At 33.9% G+C, this 20,658-nt stretch overlaps 4 protein-coding genes across 8 annotated transcripts; 1 reads left to right on the forward strand and 3 right to left on the reverse strand.

Moving 5' to 3' along the window:
- Positions 1–4,398: 4,398 nt before the first annotated feature.
- Positions 4,399–6,341, reverse strand: LOC106339458 (protein ABIL4-like). 5 transcript variants are annotated; one of them, XM_013778273.1, is made up of 9 exons: positions 6,121–6,340; positions 5,919–6,001; positions 5,674–5,824; positions 5,500–5,599; positions 5,362–5,421; positions 5,182–5,286; positions 4,994–5,085; positions 4,792–4,918; positions 4,399–4,493 (listed from the first exon to the last, which is right to left on the reverse strand). In XM_013778273.1, the coding sequence occupies exons 1-9, from the start codon at positions 6,217–6,219 to the stop codon at positions 4,483–4,485; spliced, it is 828 nt and encodes a 275-aa protein (XP_013633727.1). In that variant the 5' UTR covers positions 6,220–6,340; the 3' UTR covers positions 4,399–4,482. The 5 variants fall into 5 exon arrangements, with proteins under 5 accessions (XP_013633727.1, XP_013633728.1, XP_013633729.1 ...); XM_013778274.1 differs by lacking the exon at positions 4,399–4,493 and having other exon boundaries at positions 4,580–4,918; positions 5,182–5,265; positions 6,121–6,341; XM_013778275.1 differs by lacking the exon at positions 4,399–4,493 and having other exon boundaries at positions 4,580–4,918; positions 5,182–5,265; positions 5,362–5,418.
- Positions 6,342–9,843: 3,502 nt separating this feature from the next.
- LOC106342516 (B2 protein-like) lies at positions 9,844–11,381 on the forward strand. The gene has a single exon (XM_013781472.1). It carries the CDS (start codon positions 10,048–10,050, stop codon positions 11,056–11,058), a length of 1,011 nt encoding a protein of 336 aa, XP_013636926.1. The 5' UTR covers positions 9,844–10,047; the 3' UTR covers positions 11,059–11,381.
- A 351-nt stretch (positions 11,382–11,732) lies between these two features.
- LOC106342517 lies at positions 11,733–12,523 on the reverse strand. The gene is made up of 2 exons (XM_013781473.1): positions 12,132–12,523; positions 11,733–12,042 (listed from the first exon to the last, which is right to left on the reverse strand). Exons 1-2 carry the CDS (start codon positions 12,410–12,412, stop codon positions 11,859–11,861), a joined length of 465 nt encoding a protein of 154 aa, XP_013636927.1. The 5' UTR covers positions 12,413–12,523; the 3' UTR covers positions 11,733–11,858.
- Positions 12,524–14,055: 1,532 nt separating this feature from the next.
- Positions 14,056–18,125, reverse strand: LOC106342589 (dynamin-related protein 1A-like). Its single transcript, XM_013781562.1, has 16 exons — positions 17,785–18,125; positions 17,460–17,523; positions 17,273–17,380; positions 17,089–17,190; positions 16,946–16,996; positions 16,746–16,807; positions 16,570–16,660; positions 16,412–16,476; positions 16,060–16,254; positions 15,678–15,797; positions 15,527–15,597; positions 15,218–15,443; positions 15,078–15,128; positions 14,764–14,992; positions 14,536–14,675; positions 14,056–14,448 (listed from the first exon to the last, which is right to left on the reverse strand). Exons 1-16 carry the CDS (start codon positions 17,911–17,913, stop codon positions 14,320–14,322), a joined length of 1,833 nt encoding a protein of 610 aa, XP_013637016.1. The 5' UTR covers positions 17,914–18,125; the 3' UTR covers positions 14,056–14,319.
- Positions 18,126–20,658: the final 2,533 nt, after the last annotated feature.

Here is a 20,658-nt window from a genome sequence, read left to right on the forward strand (position 1 = left end):
TGTTTCCAGCCTGTTTGAGTCCATTCATGGTGGTCCTGAAGTTGGAAGTGTTGGGTTTTTCAGTATTACTGGAGCAGTGTGTCTACTATCAGATTGTTTTTCGTGGTCTTTGGCGTTTATGGAATTTCATTCTCTTTTGTTAACGAATTGGTTGGATTAACCTTTTTGAGATGAATCTTTATAAGCTAAGCTCTTTTCAAGCCGATAATGTGGATAAAGAAGAGCCAAACAGTTTAAAGGATTCAAGTTCATGGTTTAGAAACAAACAAGAAGACATCAATTTTGGAAATTGTCCAATGCTCTCTTGATGAGTTTCCATTGTAGAGACGGTGAATAATTTCAATCCTTAATTTTTGCAGAAGCACTAGCCTCTCCTGCAGCCTTCTATTCGAACGCACACCATCATGAGACTATTGTCTTCGTATGTGTGAAATGCGTTTATGTTTCCTTGACATACCTATTGGTTGGTTTTATGCTTTGATTTTTTGTAATACTCTGGATTTTTTGTCCATGTGGCTCAATAAGAAATACAGTGTTAAATAAAAACCTATGATTGGTGGAAAAAAAAAGAAAAAAGATCCAAAATCTAGAGTTTGCTTTTATAGTAATTGAGATATATGAACCCCCAGATGTATACAGAGCCGTGCGAGCAATAATAGCATACATAAGCGATTAAAAGAAATATGGCTTCATTCATAGAAAGATGTGAAAAAATAAGATGAAGCTACTTTGTTATTATGAAACCTTGAATTCTTTAAAAAAAATCTTGAATTTGAGAACATGTTCGCAAGGAGAAGCCGGTGGGCGAAGTTTGTTTGTTACCCAAATTTTGTAAATTAACAAAAAAAAATTTATGTTTTAAGTAAATTTTAATAGTGAACTAATAATAGATTAATAAATATCTTTCTTTGTTGTGGCTCGTATCTTTCTTATTAATATTCTCTCCGTTTTTTTAAAAATAGATGTTTTGGTATTTTCACACATATTAAAAAAACACATTAATTTTGCATTGTTTTTTGAAGTATCAAATTCCAATATTTTTTAACCAATAGTCTTTCAATAAATCCAATTAATTTTATTAAAATTTCAATAAATCCAATTAATTTTATTAAAATTTGTAATTTTTGTATAGAAAATATTAAAAAAATTATCTTTGTGAATTTATCTTAACGAAACGGGGGAGTATAATTTATAAAGTTTTATAATTAAACCCATCAACATATATTATTACTTTTTTTACACATATATTTCATTGAAAAAAGGGATTTCAAAACATCCTCAAAGTTTCGACTCAAAAAAAAAACCCAAAGTATCACAACTTACAGCTAATAAAAAAAGATTTTTAACGTTAAAACCCCTCAACTAAGTTTGTTTTGGGTAAAACCCCCTAAACTAAGTATTTAACGAAAAACCCTCAAACTAATTTTATTTAATGAATTAAACCCTAACAGGTCATAATTACCATTACTATCGGTAAATCTTTATTTTAGGGATTTCTACGTTAAGTAAACATAGTTGAGGAGTTGTACCATTAAAAAAAATCAAAATTTTATAATATTATCTAAAAATTAGTAGCTTAAATTTTCAAAATTAGCATTTTCTTAATTTTTTTTAATAAATATAGAAGTTTGATGTGTTTTTAACACCAACATTATATATGTATAAATTAAAAATGTAAAAACCTAGAAAATGTAATAAAATTATATCTTATCTAATAAAAAATGTAATAATAAATCTTTAGATAATTTTAAAAATGTAAAAACAAGAAAATTATTTAAATATTTACCTGTGATAAAATTACTAAAATATTAAAAATGTAAAAAATAAGAAAATGTAATAAAATTATATCTTATCTAATAAAAATGTAATAATAAATCTTTAAATAATTTTTATTATATTTTCTGAGTTTTTACATTTTTAATTTATACATATATAATGTTAATGTTAAAAACACACCAAACTCATATATTTACAAAAAAAATGAAAAATGGTAATTTTGAAAATTTAAGTTACTAATTTTTAGATAATATTATAAAATTTTGAATTTTTATTTTATTTTTAACGGTAAAACTCTCAACTATGTTTACTTAATGTATAAACCCCTAAACTAAAGATTTACAAGTAGTAATGGTAATTATGACCTGATAGAGTTTAATTCATTAAATAAAGTCAGTTTGAGGTTTTTTCGTTAAATACTTAGTTTGAGGGTTTTTATTCAAAACAAACTTAATTGAGGGGTTTTAACGTTAAAAATCCAATAAAAAACAAACAAGGAAAAGTAAAAAGGAAAACTGAGCAAGAAAGTATATAATATTACTTTAGATAATCTAGTAACTACTAGTTACATATATGGTATATGGTATTAAGTAGGCATGGGCATAATATTCGTAACCCGAAATCCGAACCGAACCCGAACCGAAAAACTCGATTCATATCCGGTCCGAAATGTAAAAAATATCTGAATGGGTCTTGTAAGGTGGTATAAAACATATCCGAACCCGAAGTGTTATTATCCGAACCCGAACGGATAACCCGAAAAACCGAAAAAACCAAAAAATCCGAAAAGATATCCGAAGAAACTGATCCGAATGTCCAAAATAATATACAATATAATTATATGAAACATGAATATATACTTCAAATATTTAATTTCATATTTATTTTGATATGTTATCTAACAATAAGTATTTAAATTTAAATAACTACCTTAAATACTTAATTATATATAAATAAATATATATATCTTATGTTTTACTTTTAAATTTTATATTTTATTTCGGGTATATCCGAACCGATCCGATATAACTCGAATCCGAATGATATATGATTACTTTATGAATTCTATGATGTGATACAAAACCGATCCGAATCCGATGTGTTATATCTGAACCCAACCCGTACTTGCAAATTTACTAGAATGAGATCTATGAGGTGTTATAAAAAAAACCGAAATCCGAAAAACCCGATCTAAACGCCAACGGGTACCCAAACGTCCAGACCTAGTATTAAGTGTTGTTTTGGAAAAAAATGATGCCCTCAGCCAATGTTTCATTTCGGTGAAAGGAGGCAGGGCTCTGACAGGTATATAAATTTAACTTTGCATATGGTTATTGTATTCATTACTCTAGTGTAAACTCGAAACCAAAAATAACGATTCACCTTAATCCAGATTATTTGTACAATTTGTTGGTTCACAAGTGATGATATATCGGCCGTCTTCTCTGACTGGTGGTTAAGCAACACAGAGATAGAAAGCCCAACAAAGTTATTCAACCCTCTAGACACTAAGAAATCCAATTTATATATAAATAGAAAGGAACAAAACTTTACTAATACAGTAATTTATTCTATTAAAATATGAGTACAACATTTACTTATGTATTTATTAATAAATATGTCATTGAAATGTTAGTTCAAATTTAATATTTTATTAAAATTGATTTCGTTATATTAAATCTTAGTCACATAATCTCAAATTTATTTAAACATTGAATTAGAAGGAGACAAGAAGATGTATAAATTGATTTGATTTTTAGTGCATGTAGATTGGTGGTTGGTGATATTGAATACAATAAGAATTTCGTAAATAAATAATGAAAATGAAGATGTTCGAGTAAAACCAATATTCCCTCCGTTTTTTAATATAAGTCGTTTTAGAGAAATTTTTGTGTTCTAAATTAAAATTGATTTCGTTTCTATGTAAAATTTATTAACACTTAATGTTATATGACCAATGATAATATACCTTCTATTTTATTATTGGTTGATTTTTGGTTAGGTAAATAATTAATGATGTTTTTGTTTAGAAAATATAAAAAATTAATGATTTCTTAATCTATGTGCACAATTCTAAAACGACTTATATTAAAAAACGGAGGGAGTATATCAAAAAAAAAAAATTTCGTGAATTTGTTTAATTTCTAATGTGGAAAGAGCAAACAAAAAAAGGATCAATTTCGTGTTTGACCACAAATTGTGAATTATATTTTAAAGAAGCCTTTAAATATTTCTAAAATAAAAAAAAAATCTATAAGATTACTTATCATTAAAATATTTAATATTTTAATTTTAGCTATAAATATATTTTAATTTTAATTATAAATGTTTTTTTTGTTATAATAACTGACCACATCAATCAAATGCTCAAATTCTTCATAATCCTCAACAAATACAAAATGAAATTCACTTCGACAAAATGCACTTTCAGAATTCTTTCCGGTGCATTTTTCAGTTACCTAATAATGAAGTGAAGCATCGAATCGAACCTAGGCAAATTAGCGCCTTCTTTGATATGTTTTTTTCGAAAGTAACAAGAGAAGTGCAGCAATTAATCGGAAGGAAACTATGGCACACTTATTCAAGTAACATTCATAATTATCATGAACCAATGAGTAAAAAAAATCATTAATCAACGTAGAAATTTCACACTTCAAATATATTGCTCGTATTCTAATGTTGTGAAAATAGGCCAAAACAGGAGGATTAAAGTAACCCTACATACAAATAGAAAACAAACAGAATTAGGCACCAAATTTGTTAGTTGATGGGTTTTGTACTTTTGTTAGAAGGAATGATAAAGGATAAAAAACAATTTTGATGCATTGAAGAGCACAGTCAATTGACAAAAAAAGTGTTGATTGACTCTATAGTCCAATATCAAAGCTGGAGAGAGCATAGAAAGAAGTGAATATCACTGTGGGTGAGCATTATTTCTTCTCTCTTCATATTTCACATATTAATTTTGTACATATTAACGTAAGAATACAAGATTTATTTAGTTTCTGGACTTACTGCTCATACTCATCAATGCCTTGAGCATCAGACTCTTCTTCCCCTTTCTCAATGAAGATTTTTGCTGTATTTCCACTATCTCTCTACTTGTCGACATAGATATCGCTCTTTGTGGTTCCGGTAAGGCCTTTTATAATATCACAGATCAGAAAATAAGCATAAATGTTTAACAAAAGTGAATGAATATATTCAAATACAATACCAGTAGTCTTGGCTGGCTTGGGGAGCTTGAACGTTTCAGTAGAGATCCTGAACGTATGAGAGGAAATCTCATAGGAGACTTTGTTATTTTACCTTCAATATTCAAACACATACACACACTTTACTTGCCTGCAATCTGAGAAAAAGCAAAAGTAGAGAAATTTAGCATTGCTTAGTTGTTATACTTACTTGGTGTTATGTTGCTGATGTTGTTGTGTAAGAAGGAGAAGCTTCCTGTCTTGTTGGTTTTCCTTGCATTATTTGGGTGGTTTTCTAGTATTGTTGATCGAACAGCTTTCAGGCAGATCAGGAGAAGGACTCAGATATCATACACACAAAGTTCGATATAAAACTAAAGATTTAGATTACCACTCTTGAACCGATGTGAGTCATCTCCTGCAGCGAAACTTGTGCCTCTTCCATGTTCTTCTTGTATACAAGAATATGTGATAAGTAAGTAAGTTGGAATGGATTAACACAACTTTCTAGGAGGGAAAAAGAGTATACGAGGGAAGAAATAACGCTTATGATGGTGAGGAGATTGAACTTGAAAGCGATGCTGAGAACTCCCGCTCTTTCCCATGTACTCTCTACATAGTTTCATCCTCTACAACAACAACAATGTGAGCGTTGTGTTTTCTTCATTTGAAAAGATTCAGTGGTTACTACTACTTAGCTTACTTGTTCGAGAGAAGATAAACGAAGACGAGTGGTGGAGAAATGGGCAGAGTTATCAGAGAGAAAAGAGTTGAATTTATCAGAGACAGAACCAAGATGATCCACTGTGTTCACTAATGCCTTGGCTGCATATTCTTTCAACGTCTCTATCACCCTAACGGTAACATCATTCATTCATTTCCTCTCAGACAATTCAAACTTAATTACTTTGCAGAATATTTATCAAAGAAAGAAATAAAAATAGTTACGTTTCTTTGTGTTCTTCTTTGCCATAAGATGTTTCGAAGTACTCAGCAGCTGAGTATAACTGTTTCCGCAAGTTCTTTAAATCCTTTTAAAAGAACACAAAAACAAGAGAGAAGATTAATCTTGAATGAATAGAAAAACTAGTTAAAAGTTTCAGAATCCAAATATATGGTTAGGGAAAGAGAGAGAGAGAAGGGATCAAACCTTGAGAGTTTGTGAGAATTGAAGAGTCTGCTGCATGAAGAGTTCGTCATGATTGGAAGACTGATGAAGAACGATGGCTAAAGACGTAGAGCTCTCCATTTCTGTTCCTATTTTAATGAGATGGGAGAGAAGAGGAAAATAATGGAGTAAGTAAGAGAGATCCAAGTGGAGTTTCTGCAAGACTCTTTAACACATTCCATACTTTCTTCTCAAGTTAATTATTTTATATTAAATGCTATTTATTTCAAGTGGAAAATCAATTTTTAGTTTCTTTTAAGGACAAATATGAACAAATTAATTAATTTTTTGAATGGTTACAAAAAAAGGTCCAAATCAGCCGACAAATCAAGATAACGACCCGGAGAAATGCATTTAGGCCACATGATAATACTAGCTTTTATTATTTAATGAAATTTATTTAAGCGCTAATGATGGGATCAATTATAAAAAAAAATGCACAGGTAAAAGAATTCGGAAGGATATTGTAGATGGAAAAATAATGGAGCAGAATTATTTTAACATTTTGTTAATTAAAAAGAAACTTTTTTTTTTTTGAATAAAGGCTTTAATTAAAGAGAAACTTTTCAACAATTTTAAAATCTCTTGTCCCTTTCTTGAAATTTAAAAGAATGAATTTATAGAAAAGTATAATAAATACACGAAAGTGTGAATACAATAAGTGGGGACACACACATAGGAATCAAAATTCAGTCACGGACTCGTTTGATGGTTTACTGCCTTTATGAGGCTTAAATATCGTTCGTTCATTCATGTGATGATGTGAAGTGATTTATATATTTTGTCCACTAAAATCATAGTCAAAACTGTGGAATTGCATTGTAACCAGACGACAAAAACATATTCGAAACTTAGTTGAACTCTAGTTAAATAACAAAATATCCAATGAGTGGGATTCACTTCTTTTGTTGGGGGTAGTAACTAGTAAAGAGTGGAGTCCTCTAAATCACGCGTGACTCATACATGATAAGCAAAAGTTTATGAAACTATCCCAAAGGGAGGAAATGTAAGGATATCGAATTTGGGATTGGACGATACGCGAACTCTCTATCGTAGCGTAGAGTCTGGTTGATGAGTTGATCTCCTTGCACGGTGCAATTTTTTGACTGTTTGGAACACAAGCAACCTGTCTCTCACGGTCACGTACGGGTGCTCCTCGTTGACATATAATATACTACAGTTGTTGATCAGAAGAAAAAAAAGCAACATTTTACAATCGTCGTTGATTTATAGATGATCATATGCTTTCTCGCTGACAACAATGAGATAAGTCATTGGGATCTAATGCTTTAAGGTTTCTGCCAAGAAGTAGACGTAAGTTTGATCAGGTGCGGTCTATCTAGCACTGGATTCTATGAAGGCTGGAGAGATTAACAGATGCAAGGATTCTCCAGGGTTGAAGATGAAAGCAACTCTGAGTTGGGTGTGGAATTCAGCGATTCAATTCTGAACAAGCAATCTGAGAAGGTTCAGACCAAGGATTAGATTTTCCTGAAAAGAGAAAAGGGAAAGATACTTGTTAGGAAAATGCAATGAAGTAAAAGGATCATTATTTATTTTTCACAAGGTTTCAGCTGGAAGAAATGTCTCTACAAAACATCTTCATTATAAAAAATAAAATAGAAATGAAGTTTTTGCTATAACAGAAAAATATATTGGAGCAATTCTAATAAAGATGTTGTAACATCCGAGTTGTGATATATGGAAAGGTTTAAGAGAATTGATTTGACTATATATATGACCAAAGTTGACTTAACTTTTTCATCACACATCCATTTAGACCTCCATAGTTAACCGTGCTTGAGCATGTGTAATGGAAGGACGAGGAACTTATCGAGAAGTGATTTGTGATACCGTGTGAGTGAGGCCAAAGCACGAAGAAAAGTCGGGTGGTGATTGCAGGGTCAGTAAATAATAATTCCGAGCCTTGAAAAATTTACACACCGACCATTGGAACGGGACTGGGCCCACGGGCCGAGAGAGCGGGTGTGGGTGGTCCATTAGTCGTGGACGGTCGTGGTGTTATAAGTTGTATCAGAGCTGGTTAGCCATCTCAGTTCTGACTCGAAAGGCGTCTTGAGACATGTCGTGGAGCGCAACGAAGATGTTGCGTTCTTTGAGAGATGATGAATTGTAACATTCCGAGTTGTGATATATGGAAAGGCTTAAGAGAATTGATTTGACTACCTATGTCACCAAAATTGACTTACATTTTTCGTCGTAAGTCCGTTTAAAACTATAGAGTTAAGCGTGCTTGAGCTGAAGTAGTGGAATGATGGTGACCTATCGAGAAGTGATTTGTGATACCGTGCGAATGAGGCCAAAGCACGAGGAAAAGTCGGGTGGTGATTGCAAGGTCAGTAAACAATAATTTCGAGCCTTGAAAAATTTACGCACCGACCATTAGAACGGGATTGGCCATGGGCCGTGAGAACGGCGTGGGTGGCCCATTAGTTGTGGACGGTCAGGGCGTTATAGATATTTAAAATAAAAATGAGATGGAAATGCTCTTAGATCTAGGGGCATGCTCATAGATGTCCCCTGAAAGTTTCCACAATCAGAAAATCCTCCAGAACATAAGGATGAATATCACTGGCAGTCTTCCACCGGGGGTTTAAACAAGAATCACACAACAGACCTACAAATGCCAAGCCCAGCAGAGAAAGAGCGATGGTTAACTCGTGAGGTGCATTAGGGCCTGAACCTTTCGAACTGATGCCAAATCTCTGCCAGTTGCGGATCCATCTCTCCTTTTCTTTCACCGGCGATGACTTGGTTCCAAAGAAAGAAAGTACGTAGAATTACTTTTGTAAAATGGGGCTGATTAATCTCAACAACCCGTAAGCTCCATACCAAAAATTAATAGGCTATAACATCTTAAAAGAAGCCCAATTAGTATCTAGTGTGCGGACTTAATAAATGGGCCAATCGAATAACAAGTAAAACTAATGGACTTGAACATTGTACAATATCTCAATAGAAGCTTCCGGGTATCTATTACCGCCGCAGATTTTGCTTTGCTTGAATGACGCAACCACTCTCTTCCCTTCTCGTCAACGCGTTTTTGTCGGACTTTTTCAAAAAAAAAAAAGTTTGGTCTGGTCCACAAAGCACAAAGCCTTAGCCTGTAAGACATATCAACTCGATTTATACTCCCTCCATTTCTTATTGCAACAAGTTAAAGAAAATTTTTTTATTTCAAAATATAAGTAGTTTTTAAATATTTAGATAATTTTTATCTTTATTGGATATAGTGTAACCAATCAAATAATATTAATTTTTTTATAATTGGTTGAACTAGTTAATTAAATATTATTTTTTTTAAAGTACCAACTTTTTTAATATTAGTGTTTTTATTCTAAATTAGTTAGACCGTGTAACAGAGAAAGTTCACAAATTAATTAAAAGAAAAATAAATATCTATTTGACTTTCTTACTCTCTCTCACATCTCGTAATGAGCCACGTCTAGCTTCTTCTAGAGACTAGACCGCGTCTCTGCTACCTGCCGCCTCTCCAACCCCTCACTCAAGTTAAAAAAAAAAAAACATAAACATAAATACATTAAAAAAACATAAATACGACTAATAACTCTGGTGATTTTGTTTATATTTTTGGATTTATTCGATAATAATAAAAAATAGGTTTGTCACTTTCGTAGAAATTTCGACTGGATGTGTATTGTGTGTTTATAATAATAAATAAACATGACACAACTGCTCCAATGAAAACCTTACAACTTTTCTACATACAGAACAGATCTTCTCACCAAACTCGTCTACTTAACAACAACCCTCCCAGATCTCACAATTTCATTCACCACTCCCTCAAATCGCATCTGTAAATTTCGATATCTACCCGATTCCAGTAAGCCAAAATCTGTTCAAGAACTAAAAGAGAGAGAGACAGAGATGGATAATAACAATCAACAATCGTTTTGGCAGTTCAGCGACCAGTTAAGAGTCCAGACGCCTCACAACCTGGCGAATCTGTCGTTAAACGACTCCATCTGGAGCACCAAACGCACCGACGGCCGTAGAAACTTCGACATCGCCGCCTCCGACAAGAGCCCTGTCGAGTATCACAATAACAACAACAACAACAAGGCTTCTTCCGACATCAACAACAAGTCTTCTTCCACTTGGAACAACTGGAAGCACACCAGCCCCAACGGTTTCGGACCCGTCGGCTCAAAATCGACATCCACCACCAACGTCAACTTCAACCACGCCGACAAATTCACCACCAGCCCATTCAACGACACGTGGCAATTCAACTCCAACAACGTCAACGGCGGCTTCAACAAAGGCATCTATTCCTCTTCTCCCGCCCCCAAGAGCTATGGCAAGGGGATGATCATCAATGAAGATCATCATCAGATCCCCAAAGCAGGATTGAAGAAGAACAGGAAGAATCACAATCATCAGAAGAACAACAACAACAAGAAAGAGGATGATGGTTTGGACAAGAGGTTCAAGACTCTTCCTCCCGCGGAGGCTCTCCCCAGGAACGAGACCATCGGCGGCTACGTCTTCGTCTGCAACAACGACACCATGGAGGAGAATCTCAAGCGCCAGGTTTTCGGTTTGCCTCCCAGGTACAGGGACTCGGTCAGAGCCATCACTCCGGGGCTTCCTCTCTTCCTCTACAACTACTCCACTCACCAGCTTCACGGTATTTACGAGGCGGCGAGCTTCGGGGGAACGAACATTGAGCTGAACGCTTTTGAGGACAAGAAGTGTCCGGGCGAGTCTCGGTTCCCTGCTCAGGTGAGGGCTGTGACGAGGAAGGTGTGTTTGCCGCTGGAGGAAGACTCTTTCCGGCCCATTCTGCATCACTACGACGGTCCTAAGTTCCGCCTCGAACTCAGCGTCCCTGAGGTGCTTTCTCTTTTGGACGTTTTTGCTGAGCAAAACCCTTGAATAACAAAACAACTTGAAAGACAGACAAAACAGTTTGGTGTTGATGCTCTGTATTATTATATATTTACTGAAAGAGAGATGTAATACCCGTTTACTAGTATAAAGAGTATTAATAATTGTCTCCAGAAGATAAAAATGGTGGTAGTGTTTATACTGTTTTCGGTTTCTTTTTAGTATGTTTCTAAATACTAATTTTTTCAGAGAATATGTGAGAAATTAGATAGGAGATGTGTGGGTAGAAGGATAAACCAGACAATCATCTTTCACTTGTTCGTGTAAATGAGGATGAAGTCGATCCATTTATGAATCTTATTACCATCTCTTTCTCTTCTCTTCTCACTCAAGATTAATCAATGCATAATCAAACTTTAATCCAAGAAACCGGAGAAGTATAGTAGATAAAAATGAAGAATTGTGAATAAGGATTATAGAGTACTTTAGAGATAGGTAGTAGTAGTACTACTTAATTAGGGATGCTTAGTTCACTTGTAATCATCAAGAAAAAGTTCTATAAGAATTCTAAGTTTCAAATACAAATTTTTTTGTAGAAAATCAAACTTTCTAATATACAAAGGTTATCTTAAAGATTAGTTGTCTACTTCCCATCACAAGAGTTTTTCCCAACATATCTAAACTTCTATGCGCAAAATATTGTAGGGGATATTAAATCTGGATATGTTCAAATGCAATAATCTTATTGACGTAAGAGATTGGTTTGGTTACTGGCCAGTCTTTATCTTTATGATTATATTTTAGGAATATTACATATCTTTATTGTATAAAACTACCTTAAGTACAAATCAAGTGGTGGATTCCGAGTCACCACGACCAAAGGCAACCTCGTCCATGCTCTGCCCTATGCGGCGGTATCTACCTCCGGCTTCCACAAACCCCGGACAAGGCCGGTAAGCCTTAATGGGCCACCAACCGAAGCCAGGGACAGTAGCAATGCCTCCTTGAATCCGCCCGTCGCCGCTGCAACCACTGTTCAACACATTCATATTCCTAAAGTTAGTTTATTGTCTGTAGCTACAGACTTCCATTGTAATCGATCAGGAGACGCAAAAAGGCACCTGAAATTCAGGCCGTCTTTGTCTTCATCAGTTTCTACGACGGAAACCGGGGAAGAAGATAGTGGACGAGGAGGATGATGATGCTTTGAAGAAAGTATGATACCGTTCGAGCTCAGCGATGATTGATGAAGCCATGTGTATGATTTCTGACTACCATTGTTAGCGATGAAACATGGCGCTTGAGAGACTGAAGAAATAGAACTCGCCATCTCTCTCCCTGAGCTGAGTGCAGAGAGTCCGGAAAGATGATAATGGATGGCTACAAAATGTAGAAAAAGCATTACCAAAAAATACAAAAAAGTCGTTGCTATCGAAAACCATATAATTTTCAGTTATTTGGTTATGGTCCCGTCTGAATAAACCGAAAATAAAACAAACGCAGAAAAGCTCGACATTTGATTGGTAGAGCATTAACATTTGCATATTAGCAGCATGCTATAGAAGCACTATGTTGCAAAAGTTATATGTTTTTGCTAAACTGTTTAATAAGATAATTGGTAGAGGAGTATGAGTATGTTATTTAAAATTATTATAAAAATTAGTATATAATATATAATATATTTATTTTTAATGAATATATTTCTAATATATATATATAAATATATTAACATATAAAACTATAATAATTAAAAAAATTATGTTTATATCAAAAAATATTATTTTAAAATAAATTTTATAATTAAAATATCTATTTTTAAAAATAATATTTCACATTTAAAATAAATTAAATTATCTAAATTAAATTATATTTTAAATGTGAAATACTATTTTTTTAAAAACATATTTTTATTGTAAATTAATTTTAGAAATCAAAATTTTATTTTCTAGATATAAAAATAATTTTCTGATATTATTAAATAAAATAAATGAATTAATTATATATTTTCCTTAATTTTATAAATTATAAATGCAAATGTTTTTATAAAGCTTCGTAAGAGAGTATTGGCCAGAGAGCATTTGGAGAACATTAGCATTTAGTAAATGCTTCTCTAAATGTTTTTCTAATAATTGTTGATTGGATAATGTAGAATATACTAATGCTAATGCTCTACCAATCAAGGTCTTATTGGCTATCAAATATTCGGTTCTACGTTACTTTTGGTACAAGTATTTTCTAACTGGTTCGAATATTTATTAAAAAACGAAATTTTTCAGTTTAATTTGGATCCATTTGGATATTTTCATATCCAAACATCTGAAAATATTCAAAATTGTTGGATTATCCAAAAATATTATTATTTACGATGTTAAAATAACGTTTTACTGTTCCTAATAGTAGGAATACAACATAATGGTGTACAAACTCTAGTTCTGGTTATCTGGCTTTAAATCGGAAGTGAATAATAGTTGATATTTATATTAAGGTTTATGAATCCCTATTTATAGATAGTAATGGTTGAAATCTAGGTTAAATTATTTCAATATATGGATAAATCTTTCTATATCTACAAGTTTTTCTTTTTGATCCGGATGCATGTTCCACCCACAGGCCGGAATACGGTAGAAAAGCCAGCACTGAAAAGAACCGCTAGCTGTATTATATCCCCCACTTCTTCGATAGTTAATAGAGTTTAAGTTCTTTTCAAGGATATAGTTTTTTTGTTCTCTCTATGTCTTGGTACTAGCTTGCGACTTCCTTGGTTGTTCATCACGAATGTTGCTTTCATGTCTTGTCTTACCTTTTATGGTGGATTTGATAATTCATCTTGATGGATTTGAGAATTCGCGAAGTTGTTTTTTTCCCCAAAATTTATAGTTTGGCTCTGGTTTTGAAGCTTTCGGGGTTGTCCAGCTTTTGACTCCAGGGTCTTCCAGATTAATTTCCTGATATTTTTTAGGTTATTTTATTTTGTTGATCATTCCATCTTTTTAGGATGAAATGATTATCTGTATAACATCAATTCAAAGATGACTGAGAGAGATATCACACCAAACAAATAAAGTTCTCTACATAACAAAGCAAATGTCATGGATATGACAAGAGGCTCACGCACATCGGGTAAACATAAAAATACGAACAAAAAGAAAGAGGCAGCAGAAGATACATTGTGATGTAGTAATAAAATGACAAGGCATTCTTGCAAGGAAGAACATCTTATAAAAATTACACAAACCTAAATGTCTCTTCCCGGTCTAGACCACACCGACCATTACCAAGCAAAACAGTAGTGGGCATGTGATGCCGGTTTCACTTGGACCAAGCGACTGCGTCAATCTCCGATTGGGCAGCTCGGTACAACTCAAGCCTCTTAGATATGGCGCTGCGTCTCTCCATGATCGCTGGATCTTCGTTCAAAAGTGACGAGAGCCTCTTCATCTGTTGGAAATGGAATTCACCACCAGTCATTTGTTTAGCCGGATGTTAGTTACACTCGAGACAAAAAAAAGGCAGGAGAGAACTTACGTCCATGGTACCGAGCTCGGCAAAGAAATGGTCGAGGAGGCTGCGCTTGGCTTCTCGGACTTGGCAGTAGACGATGGACTTGGGGATTGAATTCCGCAGTCCAGCACAGACCATGTTTACGTAAGACAGAACATTGGATCCTGTTGACAGATGTAAAAGGTGTGAGGTAGAAAATATATAAGTTACCGCATCAAAATATAACATACAAAGGATAACTTTTGACTTTACCAATTCGTCTGAGATAGGAGTCGTTGTAGCGGTCGAAAATGGAGTGCGTGGGGTTACCACCCTTCTCAGCATCCTGGGGAAGCTTCCTGAAGAAATCTACAGTGAGGTAACTGCACTCCATGTCTACCAGCTGCAGTGTTGCTTTCTTACTTCCCTCCCGCATTTTGTCCAACGACTCTATCGCCGCGTTTGTCACCTCCACTCTCAGTGCTGGGTATTGCTTTAATTCCTGCACATATTCAGCTTCTCTATAACACTGGGACCAATCTATAAAAGTCGTGGTGATATATTACTAAAAGAAGAAGAGAACGTACCACCGTCTCATTCACAGACTTGTGAACCAGATCCTTCAAGATCGCATGAACCTAGTAAATATTAAAACAGCAAAAAAAGATTTTTTAGACACTTATTGCTTCTTTTTTTTTGTTTCAGAGATGCAAGTTAGAGTTGGTACAGTGTCAACAGATGCTTCCGCAGGGCCTCGGATAGACACAATAGAAGACTCGATGAGACGACGGTAACCTTGCTCAGGGGCAATCAAGTGAGGCTGGTAACCGTCAGCCTCAGTTACCAGCTTGCGGATGTTGTCCATTGCTAGCTGCTTGTCAAACTGAAGTCTCTTCAGAGCCGCCGGAAGCTGGTTATCAAACACGTTATACACCTTTTCACCACCAGCACGCCTGTGTCATATCAACTCATACACTATAACAATTCATGGTTTGATTTTATAAATAGTGGTAGCAGCAAAATGGACAAAACATACACTCCGTCGAGATGCTCCTTGAATATTTGATCGAAGAGCCGACATATCTCCATTATTGAATACAACTTCCCCTGCACCAAAACAGTAATTAAATCTTGATATCTAAGAGAGAATACAAATTAAAGAAAAAAAAAAGAATACAAAATCTTACCCCAGCATCAGCTGCAATAGGCTTTCCAAGGCGACTAAGTTCAGATTCCAGCTCTAACACTGTTTTGTTAATAAGTGACTGGATTCCTGGAATTCTTGACTTGATCACATGTTCTAGATGCTGTTCAAACAACAACAAAGCAGTGTTGCAGTTAGATTCTGTTTTAATCGCAACAGCTGATGTCTGCATATTGCCACAAAATTCCTAGCTTCCTAGTAGGTTCTTGTCATACTTATATCCATTTTTCTGGTTTTGTTCGCTTCCTAAGCACCAATCTTTGTGAAAACAGTTACCTTGGATCCTTACTACTCTAAAGAAACTCCTTTTTACCAGTCCTAACAAATTTCAGAAAGCTTAAATCAATCCTTGTGGAAGCACTAACCTTGGAGAGCATCTTCGCTAAATGCTCGGAACCCATTTTATGTGCAAGGTGCCTATACTCTGTAGTATTGGAAAAGTACTCCCTCTCTCTTCTTCGAGCCGCAATCATGTCGACATTCTTGTTAATATCTGCTTGGGAGCGGTTGACAACTCCAACCCATGGATATTTGAGTTTAAAAGATTTCCCTTCCAGAATCTGAGCAAAAAACCATCATTAGGTAACTAGCAGTGAACACAATAGCCGTTAATGAGAAAACATATGTATTATGTTACTACAAAATTAGCTTGCTGTAGCTCGAACATCATATAATAAGTTTATACAACAGCTTTTATTATTTGGTAAGGCAACTTACTTCCACTGCATCTGTCCCTTTGTCCATAAGATCAATCTTTGTCAAGACACCAAATGTTCTCTCCCCTGTAAAGAGTACGACCGAGTATAAGACACAAGGTGACAGCTTAACACGTTTGGTATCTTTGGTGGCAAATGAATGATTTGCAAATTAGTTACCAGATGGATCAACTTCACGGGAAATTTTAATTGCGTCCGAGGTTGCAAGATCTTGGTTCGCAGGTGAAATTGCCAAAATGATGCAATTGGGCTGCAAGGGAGGCATAAAACAGAATCATGTCAACTAGTTTGCTCCACTGAATTAGAAAAAAGAATGTAGGGAAAAAAAAATATACCTTTTCAATGTAGGACCGGACCATGTTTTCAATGTCCTTGACTATATTTTCAGATTGTCCCTCTGCATCAACCAAAAGAAGTTTGTCGTGTCATGCTAAACTATCTATGGTAAAGAATGAGGTCTATTGTTCTACACTCCATCCCTAGAGAATTAACTAGCTCTACTGTTCTTGAAAGGAGTGCAGTAAATGTGACTTACCAACAGCAACTTTTGTAAGACCTGGAAGATCAACCAGTGTCAAGTTGACAACTGCACACATAGCAAAGAGGATAAAATTTTAGCAAATGGCACTCCAAGGGAAAGAAAAAGGCAAATAAAAAATTAGAAATATGAATCCTAACCATTGGGAGAGTAAATGCTAAGGTGAATGGGAACACTAGAAATGGCCTTGCTGCGTCCAGTCTCCCTGTCGGTCTCATCTTGGATCTCCTTCCTCACAGCAGCTACATAGGTGATTAATTAAGGTTAGAAAAAAATAAACGAAATATGTGAAGCTCAAACTACAAATGAGAGAACCGAACCCACCAAAATCGTGGAACTTTTTCCTGGGGAGGTGAAGGAACTCAGCATACTCCCGGGCTCCATCATCAATCTTTTGCAACTGTAAGACAAGGGGCCTTCGTGTAACGATACCTACACACAGTTTCCGCTAATGATTAGACAAGGGAACAAGCGGTTTCAAGTTTAACAACTAGGCAAGAAGTGTGATTACCAGATCCACGGGGTAAAAAGTCCTTTCCGACGATGCTCTCCAGGACCGAAGACTTCCCAGAGCTCTGTCAACATAGTAAATAGAGTTAAGGATGAATACAATTTCTAAAACCAAATCAATGCAATCACCAACAATAACAACAGTATCCAAGTCAAACTCAAGTCCACAATACCAATGGTGACAGTTAACACATATAGTGCATGCTATTCAATTAAACTCTAGTTCTCTACGATACGGGTGACAAAATAAAACAAGTTTGGGGCACGAGGATCTCAAATCGTGAGATGGATCTTGAAGCATGTATAGGGGGATCGAGATTTAAAACCTGACCACCAACGACGGCAATTGCTGGCAGGGAATCCCAGAGAGTAGGTAGGGCGCTAGAGTCTCCATGGTCTCCGAGAGCCGTGCAAGCTCTCTGTATCTTGTTTACCAGAGATATCAGATTCTCCATCTTCCTCTTTTCCCTCTCTAGATCAAATCAGAGGACTCAAGGGCTTTAGCTTAGAGCAGATCGGTAAGATCTGATATCTGCACAGGGGGGGGAGTAGATCTGACGGAACCAAACGAGAGAAGTGATTTTGAATTTTAGTCGACGAAAAAGCAATTGGGAGTGGTTTGGGTCTAAGGGAGAAAATTTAAGCCAAACGCGTTTATGCTGTAGCCAAGGAAGGGGGTTTTTTTCTTTTATTTTCTTGAGAAAATTGTTTTTATAGAGAAAAAAAATGATAGCTATGTTATTTTAAACTAATATCTATCTGAAAAATTGCCAAAAATACAATTTTTAAAGTAACACTTTTCATATTTACACTAATTACTTTTACCTTCATCTTTAACGAAATGTAAAAGACATTTATAACTTTTTGATTAACTTTGACAAAAAAAAACATATGGTTAATTAATCTATATTATTAAAATAGAAGTACCCATTTGAAAATGTTCTTACTTCATTAATTAAACGAAAACTCATATTATGTTAAAATTGTTATCATTATTTTTGACATAATATGAGTTTTCGTTTACATCAAAACTTATCATATTTTAGGATAATTTTAATTTAAAATGTAATTTTCATATTTTTCAAACAAATTCAAAAAATATTTTTTAAATATTTTGTTATAATTGTTAAAAAAATATTGAGTTGCATTTCAAATAAAAAGGTAAAGATATTAAAAATATTCTAATTAAAATATGTAAAATTTAATATAGTTTTAATATTTTTGGTCAAAATAAAAAAAAATTACACATAAAATAATCATGATTTTTGTTAACCGGACGGATCATTATTTATATGATATAGCACACGAAAGAAAAATTTCTGTTTTTAAAATTATCTAATTAACTCTATACTCATTTTTTAAATATTTTTTATATGATATCACACATTCGTAAAAAAAATAGATAGTTTAAGATGCAAAAAAAAATATTTACGTAATGAATATAATATGAATGAATATTACAAATACATCATTTAATAAAATAAATAATTAAAAACTGAAAATTCATACCCGCGCTGGTGCGCGGATCAGGGTCTAGTCTAAACTTAAAACATCAACTTTAAACCCTAAATCCTAAATTTCAAATCTAAGCCCTAAAACATCAACTATAAACCCTAAACGTAAACCCTCAACCCTAAATCTAAACTTAAAACCCTAAATCATCAACTCTAAATCCTAAACCATGAAACATCAACTTTAAATCCTAAATCCCGAAACATCAACTCTTAACCCTAAACCCTAAAACATCAACACTAAACCCTAAACGTAAACTCTAAACCCTATATTTTTCTGACCCTAAACCCTAAAACCCTAAACCTTCAAATCTAAACCCTAAAACATCAACTCTAAACCCTAAACGTAAACCCTAAAACCCTAAACTTTCAAATCTAAACCCTAAAACATCAACTCTAAACCCTAAACGTAAACCCTAAAACCCTAAACTTTCAAATCTAAACCCTAAAACATCAACTCTAGGGTTTTAGGGTTTAGGGTTTAGGATTTAGGGTTTAGAGTTGATGTTTTAGGGTTTAAGGTTTAGAGAAGATGTTTTAGGGTTTAGGGTTAATTTTTTTGGGTTTAGGGTTTAAGTTTACTTTTTAGGGTTTAGGGTTTAGTGTTGATAGTTTAGGGTTTAGTGTTGAAGGTTTAGGGTTTAATGTTGAAGTTTAGGATTTAGGGTTTAGAGTTGATGTTTTAGTGTTTAGAGTTGAAGGTTTATGGTTTAGGGTTTAGAATTGATGTTTCGGGGATTAGGGTTTAGAGTTGATGTTTCAGGGTGTAGGGTTTATTTCAAAAAAAAAATAGGGTTTACGATTGATGGTTTAGGGATTAGGGTTCGTATTTCAAAAAGAAATAGGGTTTAGGATCGATGGTTTAGGGTTTAGGGTATGAATTCCGAAATAGTATAATTGAGAGAAAAATTAAAAAGATTATTTTTTATTTATTTAAATTTTTTATTTATTTAAATATTTATTTATTATATATATAAAGAAAAAGAACATAAGAGTCTTTTGAAACTTAATGAAGAATGTATTTTTGAAAATGTCTCTTTAGTGGTGGTAAAAATGAAAAATGGTAGCATGAAAGTGGTAAACAAGTAATTTTCCCTATCTATTTTGTGTAATTTTTGCCTATAATACCCTTTAATATTTTTAAAAATAAATTTAATAAATAGTTTTACAAATAGAAAAAAATTGGAAAAATAGTAACTATTGATAAAATATTTATATGAACTTACTCGTATTTTTTTCAGTTCTAAAAATGTATAAATCATAATTTTCAGATTATGTTCTAAATAAAGTAGAAATGACATTCTACGAAGTAGAAATGACATTCTACGAAGTAGAAAACAAAATCCAGTTTTTTCATTGAATCTACAATGTTTAGAATACGTGATCTAGGCCTGGGCATAAAATCCGGAACCCGAAATCCGAACTGAACCCGAACCGAAAAACCCGACCCGTTATCCGACCCGAGACGTAAAAATACCCGAACGGATCTTGTAGGGTGGTACAAAAAATATCTGAATCCGAAGTGTTACTAACCGAACCCGAACGGGTAACCCGAAAAATCCGAAATTAATAGTCAATATAAATATTTTGAAATATATATAAGTATTTCAATTATTAAATTCAATATTTGTGGTAATATTATATATAATAATAAATATTAAAATTCTAATAAATGCTTTAAGTACACAA

The sequence above is a fragment of the Brassica oleracea genome, chromosome C4 (assembly GCF_000695525.1).
Source record: "Brassica oleracea var. oleracea cultivar TO1000 chromosome C4, BOL, whole genome shotgun sequence".
NCBI lineage: Eukaryota > Viridiplantae > Streptophyta > Magnoliopsida > Brassicales > Brassicaceae > Brassica > Brassica oleracea.